The 12,500-nt window shown below is 33.1% G+C and overlaps 1 protein-coding gene across 3 annotated transcripts in view; it reads right to left on the reverse strand.

Annotated features, from left to right (window-relative positions):
• The window catches only part of LOC137658841 (tripartite motif-containing protein 3-like), a 416,367-nt gene that overhangs the window by 43,359 nt on the left and 360,508 nt on the right, over positions 1–12,500 (reverse strand). For 2 of the 3 annotated variants that reach the window (XM_068393943.1, XM_068393934.1), the window contains exons 4-5: positions 11,571–11,687; positions 9,007–9,198 (exon numbers count right to left, since the gene is read on the reverse strand). In XM_068393943.1, coding sequence (XP_068250044.1) covers positions 9,007–9,198; positions 11,571–11,687 — 309 coding nt within the window. The remainder of the gene's footprint in view (positions 1–9,006; positions 9,199–11,570; positions 11,688–12,500) is intronic. The other variant, XM_068393953.1, reaches the window with a different exon arrangement.

The following is a 12,500-nucleotide window of genomic DNA, read 5'->3' on the forward strand; positions in this document are numbered from 1 at the left end:
AATAAATACACGCCGCCAATCAAAACATACCCTTCGTAACGAAGATGGCGAAGGTTAACAAATAAAAATAACTTGTGTTTTACAGAAATGAAAATATCGTATTAGATGTAAAAGTATGATAAGATAAAAGATACGTTATTATTATTATTATTTGCTAGGCTGCAACCCTAGTTGGAAAAGCAGGATGCTATAAGCCCAGGGGCTCCAACAGGGAAAACAGCTCAGTGAGGAAAGGAAACAAGGAAAAAATTGTTTTAATAACAGCAGCAATATTAAAATAAATATTTCCTATATAAACTATAAAAACGTTAACAAAACAAGAGGAGAAGAAACAAGAGAAAACAGTGTGCCAGAGTGTACCCTCAAGAAACCGAACTCTAACCCAAGGCAGTGGAAGACCATGGTACAGAGGCTATGGCACTACCCAAGACTAGAAAATGCATATACTAAAATAGACCAAAATCGGAGAATTTAATAACTGACCAGGTTTATAAAATGCAAGAAAAACTTTTATATACAAGTAAAAGCAAGATAAGTTAAAAGATATGTTAAAGAAAAAGATCACACGAAAACAAATGCATATAATAAGCGATGAAAAATTAGAACACAATAACAGACATTCAGAGCATAAAAAGAAAAGCATTCAAAGCTTTCTGATTCAGGATGTGCACCGGAAAAGACCACACGTGATGTGAACTAGCGTAGGAGAGAACATCAATACAAGGTCACTTGAAGAGGAACAGTCACTTAGGAATGATTAATCTTGAAATTGCAAACCAGTATGAAAATTCATACACTTAATTTTTCATTGAATTTTAAGAAAAACCATTAGCCTCTAGCTAAGAGGTAAAAATGTTCCAAATTATAGAAGTAAGATTTTGGAAAATGATGAAATGTGAATAATGGCAGGTGTAGTAAAGATTAGAGAGGCGATAAGCTTGTCGCGACTGAGATGGTGTGGTCATGTGTTGAGGATGGATGGTGGGGAGGGAGTGAAGAGGGCTTGGGAGGAATCTGTTGGGGGAGAAGATCAAGAAGGAGGCAATTAGATGGTGAGATAAGGTGAAGGATGATATGGAGAGAAGAGATTTGGTGGAAGAGGATATCTTTGATAAAAGGCATTTGGAGAGGGTGCATTAGGCAACCGACCCCTTAATGTAGGGGTGAGAAGATCAAGGAGGAGACAAGAGAATAAGATGGCGATATAAGGTGAAGGATGATATGGAGAGAAGAGGTTTGTGGAAGAGGATAGCTTTGATAAAAGGCATTGGAGACGGTGCATTAGGCAACCGACCCCTTAATGTAGGGGTGAGAAGATCAAGGAGGAGACAGAATAAGATGGCGATATAAGGTGAAGGATGATATGGAGAGAAGAGGTTTGGAGGAAGAGGATATCTTTGATGATAGGCATTGGAGAGGGTGCATTAGGCAACCGACCCCTTAATGTAGGGCTGAGAAGATCAAGGAGGAGACAGAGAATAAGATGGCGATATAAGGTGAAGGATGATATGGAGAGAAGAGGTTTGGTGGAAGAGGATATCTTTGATAAAAGGCATTGGAGAGGGTGCATTAGGCAACCGACCCCTTAATGTAGAGATAACGGACGGGAAAAAGAAGAACAGTCTGTTTATCTATTAAAATGAATCACCATCTTAAGACCAGACAGAAGAACAATATTGGAAATAAGGTACAATGAAAGAATCTGAACATTTCTTCAGATTAGATTAATCATGAAAAATCTTAATACAACTCAATAGGCTAAATTATGTGCAACAGGAATATTTTTTCTATCAAGAATTAGACTTTGAACTTTCAATGAGTAGTATATAGTTGAAGAGACATTATCAATACAAAGATCTGGATGTTGAGGAGCCACTGTCCTTGACCTATTGACAATCATACTTTTAGAGTTACGTTAGGTTTCAACTACATCAACATTTTAGCTAGATCTCTATTTAAAGATTAAACTCCCTCATATCTACAATCAGGAGATAGAATATGTGATGGTATCATTGTGTATGAAGGATGGTTAATAGAGTTTGGGCCTAACTAATCTATTTCGCTTCGGTTAACGTTATGTAGTGAATTATTTATCTGCTGATTATTCAGTAACGGTGGGCCTAACTCAGGGTGGATGTTAGTGAATTATGTATCTGGAGTTTAGTCGCTAGCGGTGGGCTACAATCAGGGTGGAACTGGAAAACTTTTTTTAAAAATTGGTAGAAGCGCAGGTTGGTGCGTGTGTTTTTGCTAGAAGCGCAGGTTTGTGCGTGTGTTTTTGCTAGAAGCGTGTGTTTTTGCTAGAAGCGCAGGTTTGTGCGTGTGTTTTTGCTAGAAGCGCAGGTTTGTGCGTGTGTTTTTGCTAGAAGAGCAGGTTTGTGTGTGTGTTTTTGCTAGAAGCGCAGGTTTGTGCGTGTGTTTTTGCTAGAAGCGCAGGTTTGTGCGTGTGTTTTTGCTAGAAGCGCAGGTTTGTGCGTGTGTTTTTGCTAGAAGAGCAGGTTTGTGTATGTGTTTTTGCTAGAAGCGCAGGTTTGTGCGTGTGTTTTTGCAAGAAGCGCAGGTATGTGCGTGTGTTTTTGCTAGAAGCGCAGGTTTGTGTGTGTGTTTTTGCTAGAAGCGCAGGTTTGTGCGTGTGTTTTTGCTAGAAGCGCAGGTTTGTGCGTGTGTTTTTGCTAGAAGAGCAGGTTTGTGTATGTGTTTTTGCTAGAAGCGCAGGTTTGTGCGTGTGTTTTTGCAAGAAGCGCAGGTATGTGCGTGTGTTTTTGCTAGAAGCGCAGGTTTGTGCGTGTGTTTTTGCTAGAAGCGCAGGTTTGTGCGTGTGTTTTTGCGAGAAGCGCAGGTTTTTGCGTGTGTTTTTGCGAAAAGCGCTGGTTTGTGTGTGTGTTTTTGCTAGAAGCGCAGGTTTGTGCGTGTGTTTTTGCTAGAAGCGCAGGTTTGTGCGTGTGTTTTTGCTAGAAGCGCAGGTTTGTGCGTGTGTTTTTGCTAGAAGCGCAGGTTTGTGCGTGTTTTTGCTAGAAGCGCAGGTTTGTGCGTGTGTTTTTGCTAGAAGAGCAGGTTTGTGTATGTGTTTTTGCTAGAAGCGCAGGTTTGTGCGTGTGTTTTTGCAAGAAGCGCAGGTATGTGCGTGTGTTTTTGCTAGAAGCGCAGGTTTGTGCGTGTGTTTTTGCTAGAAGCGCAGGTTTGTGCGTGTGTTTTTGCGAGAAGCGCAGGTTTGTGCGTGTGTTTTTGCTAGAAGCGCAGGTTTGTGCGTGTGTTTTTGCTAGGAGCGCAGGTTTGTGTGTGTGTTTTTGCTAGAAGCGCAGGTTTGTGTTTGTGATTTTGCTAGAAGCGCAGGTATGTGCGTGTGTTTTTGCTAGAAGCGCAGGTTTGTGCGTGTGTTTTTGCTAGAAGCGCAGGTTTGTGCGTGTGTTTTTGCTAGAAGCGCAGGTTTGTGCGTGTGTTTTTGCTAGGAGCGCAGGTTTGTGTGTGTGTTTTTGCTAGAAGCGCAGGTTTGTGTATGTGATTTTGCTAGAAGCGCAGGTATGTGCGTGTGTTTTTGCTAGAAGCGCAGGTTTGTGCGTGTGTTTTTGCTAGAAGCGCAGGTTTGTGCGTGTATTTTTGCTAGAAGCGCAGGTTTGTGCGTGTATTTTTGCTAGAAGCGCAGGTTTGTGCGTGTGTTTTTGCTAGGAGCGCAGGTTTGTGTGTGTGTTTTTGCTAGAAGCGCAGGTTTGTGTATGTGATTTTGCTAGAAGCGCAGGTATGTGCGTGTGTTTTTGCTAGAAGCGCAGGTTTGTGCGTGTATTTTTGCTAGAAGCGCAGGTTTGTGTGTGTGTTTTTGCTAGAAGCGCAGGTTTGTGTGTTTTTTTGCTAGAACCAATACGCAGCATATATCAGGAAATGAACTTAATTCGAACTCAAACTAACTAATTCCTCCCTCGGGAATTATAAGAACAATTCAAGTAACAGAATCTATCAATAGCTGAAATATACGTCTAACTACAAAGGCCCTAGATCTCTCCAACCCTATTTTGAAAAATTCACAAGGATTTCTCCCAACATAAAAAAAAAAAAAAAAATTCTATCCCAGTAGAGAAGAATACTAGAAAAAAAGTAATTATTGTACCAAATTAATTTTAAGACAATAACAAGAAAAATGTACCATATATATATATATATATATATATATATATATATATATATATATATATATATATATATATATATATATATATATATAGCTAACTGACCTCACTCCTCTTTCACAAACCTTCCTTATAAGGTAAAAAAGAAATATGCTCTATATGTAAACACTGCTAATACATATTACAAAGTATACTCGGAAACTTGCAATAATGGAAGCGAATTCCTCTATAATCACAGAAAATTCCACTGGGGTTGATATGTAGGTCAAGACAGCAATCTAAAAAAATTGGGTCACCCATAAAATAAGCTATTTAAAGCAAAGAAAATTTAGGAGAAATCGTTATTAAGCTATTTGGGGATTTTCTAAACTCCAGCTAGCCTTAAGAAACTTTTAATCTACACGTGACTATAGATGCATAGTAAGAAAGGGAAGAAAGGACAGGAAGGAACGCGGTCTAGTATTTTTTTTTTAGGTCAGTGACCGGTTCATCCCAGACCGAGGCGGTCCCAGACACGCACCTTGGTATTCGTATATTACAGAAACGATCCGATGGAGTTTTTACAGACACGCAACCATCGATTGATCTCAGATACGAGTTTATGTCTGTCTGGTTTGCTGGAATACGACTGCAGTCTGGTACTGACGTCATTTCGCGGAAAATATTGCAAAATGCCGGTGAGAAATTTACACTGGAAATGGCGCAGAATTATTCTAATGACAAAGGTAATGAGTGATGTAGGGGAAAGATGTTAGGGAGTAAAATATGGGGAAATTCAATTGTTTTGAGGCTAAATAGACATAGATATGGCAGGGAATTATTCTAATGACAAATAGAGTAATGATGTTAGGGAGTAAAATATAGGGAAATTCAATGTTTTGAGGCTAAATAGACATAGATATGGCAGGGAATTATTCTAATGACAAATAGAGTAATGATGTTAGGGAGTAAAATATAGGGAAATTCAATGTTTTGAGGCTAAATAGACATAGATATGGCAGGGAATTATTCTAATGACAAATAGAGTAATGATGTTAGGGAGTAAAATAAAATGAAAATTCAATTGTTTTGAGGTTAAATAGAGATATAGAAATGGCGGGGAATTATTCTAATGCCAAAGGTAATTTATGATATAGAGTAATGATGTTAGGGAGTAAATATATAGGGAAATTCAACTGTTTTGAGGCTAAACAGAGATATAGAAATGGCGGGGAATTATTCTAATGACAAAGGTAATTTATGATATAGAGTAAAGATGTTTGGGGAGTAAAATAAGATGAAAATTCAATTGTTTTGAGGCTAAATAGAGATATAGAAATGACGGGGAATTATTCTAATGACAAAGGTAATTTATGATATAGAGTAAAGATGTTAGGGAGGAAAATATAGGGAAATTCAATTGTTTTGAGGCTAATTAGAGATATAGAAATGGCGGGGAATTATTCTAATGACAAAGGTAATTTATGATATAGAGTAAAGATGTTAGGGAGTAAAATATAGGGAAATTCAATTGTTTTGAGGCTAAATAGAGATATAGAAATGGCGGGGAATTATTCTAATGACAAAGGTAATTTATGATATAGGGTAAAGATGTTGAGGAGTAAAATATAGGGAAATTCAATTGTTTTGGGGTTAAATAGAGATATAGAAATGGCGGGGAATTATTCTAATGACAAAGGTAATTTATGATATAGGGTAAAGATGTTAGGGAGTAAAATATAGGGAAATTCAATGTTTTGAGGCTAAATAGAGATATAGAAATGGCGGGGAATTATTCTAATGACAAAGGTAATTTATGATATAGAGTAAAGATGTTGGGGAGTAAAATATAGGGAAATTCAATTGTTTTGAGGCTAAATAGAGATATAGAAATGGCGTGGAATTATTCTAATGACAAAGGTAATTAGTGATGTTGGGTAAAGATGTTAGGGAGGAAAATAAAGAGGAAAATTCAATTGTTTTGAGGCTAAATAGAGATATAGAAATGGCGGGGAATTATTCTAATGACAAAGGTAATTTGTGATGTAGGGTAAAGATGTTAGGGAGTATAATATAGGGAAATTCAATTGGTTTGAGGTTAAATAGAGATATAAAAATGGCGGGGAATTATTCTAATGACAAAGGTAATTTATGATATAGAGTAAAGATGTTAGGGAGTAAAATAAGATGAAAATTCAATTGTTTTGAGGCTAAAGAGAGATATAGAAATGGCGGGGAATTATTCTAATGACAAAGGTAATTTGTGATGTAGGGTAAAGATGTTAGGGAGTAAAATATAGGGAAATTCAATTGTTTTGAGGTTAAATAGAGATTTTGAAATGGCGGGGAATTATTCTAATGACAAAGGTAATTTATGATATAGAGTAAAGATGTTAGGGAGTAAAATAAGATGAAAATTCAATTGTTTTGAGGCTAAATAGAGATATAGAAATGGCGGGGAATTATTCTAATGACAAAGGTAATTTATGATATAGAGTAAAGATGTTGGGGAGTAAAATATAGGGAAATTCAATTGTTTTGAGGCTAAATAGAGATATAGAAATGGCGTGGAATTATTCTAATGACAAAGGTAATTAGTGATGTTGGGTAAAGATGTTAGGGAGGAAAATAAAGAGGAAAATTCAATTGTTTTGAGGCTAAATAGAGATATAGAAATGGCGGGGAATTATTCTAATGACAAAGGTAATTTGTGATGTAGGGTAAAGATGTTAGGGAGTATAATATAGGGAAATTCAATTGGTTTGAGGTTAAATAGAGATATAAAAATGGCGGGGAATTATTCTAATGACAAAGGTAATTTATGATATAGAGTAAAGATGTTAGGGAGTAAAATAAGATGAAAATTCAATTGTTTTGAGGCTAAAGAGAGATATAGAAATGGCGGGGAATTATTCTAATGACAAAGGTAATTTGTGATGTAGGGTAAAGATGTTAGGGAGTAAAATATAGGGAAATTCAATTGTTTTGAGGTTAAATAGAGATTTTGAAATGGCGGGGAATTATTCTAATGACAAAGGTAATTTATGATATAGAGTAAAGATGTTAGGGAGTAAAATAAGATGAAAATTCAATTGTTTTGAGGCTAAATAGAGATATAGAAATGGCGGGGAATTATTCTAATGACAAAGGTAATTTGTGATGTAGGGTAAAGATGTTAGGGAGTAAAATATAGGGAAATTCAATTGTTTTGAGGTTAAATAGAGATTTTGAAATGGCGGGGAATTATTCTAATGACAAAGGTAATTTATGATACAGAGTAAAGATGTTGAGGAGTAAAATAAGATGAAAATTTAATTGTTTTGGGGATAAATAGAGATATTTCAAACTTCCGAAGGAGTAGAATGAGAAAAATTGCATTATTTTGGGGAAAATAGAGATAATTAAACTTTAAAATGAGATTAATTTTAAAGTTCAAGTTTAAAATAAATTCAAAACCAAGTTTTTCATAATGTCTTTCAAAATTAGAAGTTTCTCCAGCAATATTTTTGTCCAGTCTTTAATTCCTTTAAAATAAAAGCAAAAGCACCCATACTTACATCTTTGTTATTTAAATGATACAAAAATCCTATATTTCAAACTTCACAAAGAAAGTAAATTTAAATTGCAAGGTTAAAATAACTTTGAAACCATAGATTTTACATATTGTCTTTAAAAAAAAAATGTTTTTTCAACTATGTTTATGTCTAGTCCCTAATTCCATGAAACTAACATCAACCACACTTAGAACCTGTTACTAAAATGATACAAAAATCTTAAAATATATTTGTAATTGACATATTGTCTTTCAAAAAAATGTTTTTTACAGCTATGTGTATGTCCAGTCTGACTTCATTAAACTAACATCAACCACACTTAGAACCTGTTACTAAAATGATACAAAAATACTAAAATATATTTTGCAAAGTGTGTAAAACAAGCAAACTAGTTTTTTACATATAGTCTTTAAAAAAAAAAATGATTTTTCAGCTATGTTTATGTCCAGTATCTAATTCCATTAAACTGAAAGCAACCACACAACTTTTTTTTTTGAAATGATGCAAAAATCCTAAAATATATTTGGCAAAAGTGTGTAAAAAGAAGTGTCTTTCAAAAAATAAGTTTCTTCAGCTATATTTTTTGTCCAGTCTTTAATATCTTTAAACTAAAAGCACCCACATTTACAACTTTTATTGAAATCATGTAAAAACCTTAAAATATATTTGGCAAAAGTTTGGAAAAAGAGGAATTGAAATCATGAAAAAACCATAAAATATACTTAGCAAGTTTGGAAAAAGAGGAATTAGGAAAAGCAATATAAACTTAGCTTAAAGAATTCATGAATAATAATAATAAAAAAAAAAAAAACATTTAATTGGAACCGTGAAGTGTGTAAAATAAGTTTTAGGGAAGAAATATAAACTTAGAAACTATTATTGAAATGATACAAAAATCTTAATATATATTTGTAAATGTGAAGAGAGTAAAACGAGTTTTAGAAAAACAATATAAACTTACCTTAAGGAATTCATAAACAATAAAAAAATCCTTTACTATCCTTACCTGTGTATGATATACTTAGCAAAAGTTTGGAAAAAGAGGAATTAGGAAAAGCAATATAAATTTAGCTTAAGGAATTCATACAAGGCACATCCCCCAATTTTGGGGGGTAGCCGACATCAAACGAATGAAATAAAAAAGACGTCTCTTTTCTATGTTCCTCCCAGGAATTCATGAATAAAAAAAAAAATAAAAAATAAGAAAATAAAAATAAAAAAATTTAATTGGAACCGTGAAAAAAAAAAAACATTTAATTGGAACCGTGAAGTGTGTAAAATAAATTTTAGGAAAAACAATATATAATTACCTTAAGGAATTCATATACAATAAAAAATCCTTTAATCCTTACCTGTGTATGCTGAGTAGCACAAGGGGCGCACAATTGTTTATGACACTGTACACATCTGGAAGTGGGTTGGGAGTTGTGACAGAGAGCGCAGGGGCCTGGGGGAGCACCTCCAGGGAGGGGTGGGCCCGCAGCCCCACTCTCCATGGCTTCCATGACACCACGTACCCAAGTGTTGCTTTGAAGACCCGGCACCTGAAGCACGGCAGAAAGAGGGGGCATACCCGATTGGTTAGTTGTTATGACCTCCACCGATTTAACACTACAGAATTTTTGTAATTTCAGTTAATAGATTATTTAACTAATGCAAATATAGAATATGTTAGTTAGTGTTACTAAGCGTAATGTTATGTATTTTTGCAAGATGAATGTAAAAATGTGGTAATAGTAAATGTTTGTTGAGATGTTCTATTAAGTGTCACCAGTTTGTTGTAAGAAATTGGGCATAAAGTAATGAGTAAACTTAAAGAAATGTTAATAGCAATTGTAGTTAAGAGAATATAAAATGAGCATCATACTTAACAGAAAATGCTTATATAAAAAAAAACATTAAACTAAAAAATATAAAAAGAACGGACTGAACATTTTAACGAAACTCTTCCAGATAGAAAAAAAAAAAAAAAACTCTTTATTAGAAACTTGTGTTGAGATGAACATTACAAACTGCATATAAGAACAAATAGTCAGTCATTTGTTTACTTGCGTTGATAACTTATCAATCAATAGATGAAATAGAACGTAATTTAAGATTATCCATAATTATTATTATTATTTCAAGTGATATTATTATTTCAAAGTTTCCTGACACTGAACATGATCTCAATATTAAATACGAAACACGGGATAACATCCAGTTAAATAGAGGGACACTCTAGAGTGCAGACCTCCACCGTGGCAGCTTATTTCTCGACCTTGACCTTGACCTCAACATCTTTTAATTGGCATGGATTTTCATACACTCAAATATGAACCAAGTTTAAAGTCTCTTTAACAACGATATCCAAATTTATGGCTGATTACGTGAATTGGACATTCTGCTTGACCTTTGACCTTGATCTTCCAAAATTGAATAATTTTCAGATTTTGATATAACAGTTGATCCCTGCGAGTTTCATTACTCTACGATTAAAATTGTGGTCAGGAAGCTGTTCACAAACACACACACACACAAAAGCACACAAACAGTTGGTAAAACATAACCTCCTTCCAACTTCGTTATCGGAGGTAAACATTATCCAGATCATAAACAAAGGATAACAGGGGGTAAAACATAACATAACCTTTGAACTTCGTTGGCGGAGGTAAAAAGAATTAAATCTAGCCATTCAAAAAAAATAAAAATTACATGTTGCAAAATAGAGAAATATTGCTAATGCAACTAAGCTCAATTTTTTTTTTTTTTTTTTTTTTTTTTGCTATTCCAATTACCTCACTCGTAAAAACCACATTTCTCTTCAAAATAATTCATCTTACGTTGTAATAACAACAACAAAAACATTTAATATATCTAAAATACATGTAATATATATTTCTTGAATACACGTACTGTATTATGAATAACTTAAATCATCTTAAGTGAAGGATGGATGCACAAACGCAATAAAAGATTTTTTCTTTTACTTGATAATCTCAAAAGTCTAGACACTAATCAACTACTTGTTTGAAAGTTACACAAACAATAACTTTGAAGGATTTATTTATTAAAGCCATTAGGACTATTCCTTTGTATAAAATTTTTCTGTTATTAATTTGGAAATAGATTATCGTCCACTATTAGACAGAACTGTTAGTTTTGAGAAATTAACTTGCTTAGTATTTCTATGTACAAAAACATGTTTTCACAAATCCAATAAACACACACACACACACACACACACACACATATATATATATATATATAATATATATAAATATATATATAATATATATAAATATATATATAAATATAAATATATATATAAATATATATATATATATATATATATTTATATTTATATAAATAATATATATATATATATATATATATATATATATGAGATTATATATATACATATATATGCATATATATATATATATATATATATATTGTGATTATATATATATATATATATATATATATATATATATATATATATATATGCATATATAAATATATATATATATATATATATATATATATATTGAGATTATATATATACATATATATGCATATATAAATATATATATATATATATATATATATATATATATATATATATATATACATATATATATACACATATTGCATACCGGATAAATTATTAATAAAGCAAATTAGTGATATTTTAAATTAAAGTCATGTCAGTAGGGTTTTGAGCCAAGCATCTTAAATACTAAAAGCCGAAGATTTATAATTTGGTTAAAAGTTTTTAAAAGCAATTTTTTTTTCATAAGGATGCAACTCCAAGAACCAATAATAAAGGAGGGCGGGGGGGGGGGGGGTTTAATGCATGGAAGCTTTGGGAGATGGGAACAAGATTAGATACATTCGGATTCTTCTGTTAAATCTTAAAACTAAAAATACTTACTCCGTCTTTGGGCAAGATTGACTGCTGACGACACACAGGGCAAGTGAGTGTCAGAGACTCCGGGGGCGTGTAGCTGATTAGACACCTCTCGCAGAAAGTGTGAAGACAAGGCAAGACCTGAGGAACATGTGGGAATATGTCATAAAGCAATATTATAAACAAAATAAACATCAATATAATAATTAAAGTCAAAATAATGAAGATTGTGTGAAGACAAGGCAGGACCTGAGGAAAATGTGGGAATATGTCATAAAGCAATATGATTCTAAACAAAACCACCAATATAATAATCAAAGTCAAAATAATGAAGAAAGTGTGAAGACAAGGCAAGACCTGAGGCACATGTGGGAATATGTAATAAAGCAATATAATTATAAACAAAATAAACACCAATGTAATAATTAAAGTCAAAATAATGAAGAAAGTATGAAGACAAGGTAAGACTTGAGGAACATGTGGGAATATGTCATAAAGCAATATAATTATAAACAAAAACACCAATGCAATTATTAAAGTCAAAATAATGAAGAAAGTGTGAAGACAAGGCAAGACCTGAGGAAAATGTGGGATCATGTCATAAAGCAATATAATTATAAACAAAATAAACACCAATGTAATAAATAAAGTCAAAATAATGAAGAAAGTGTGAAGACAAGGCAAGGCCTGAGGCACATGTGGGAATATTATGTCATAAAGCAATATAATTATAAACAAAATAAACACTAATGTAGTAATTAAAGTCAAAATAATGAAGAAAGTGTGAAGACAAGGCAAGACCTGAGGAACATGTGGGAATATGTCATAAAGCAATATGATTATAAACAAAACCACCAATATAATAATCAAAGTCAAAATAATGAAGAAAGTGTGAAGACAAGGCAAGACCTGAGGCACATGTGGGATTATGTCATAAAAGTAATATAATTATAA

This window comes from Palaemon carinicauda, chromosome 1, assembly GCF_036898095.1.
Source record: "Palaemon carinicauda isolate YSFRI2023 chromosome 1, ASM3689809v2, whole genome shotgun sequence".
Lineage (NCBI taxonomy): Eukaryota > Metazoa > Arthropoda > Malacostraca > Decapoda > Palaemonidae > Palaemon > Palaemon carinicauda.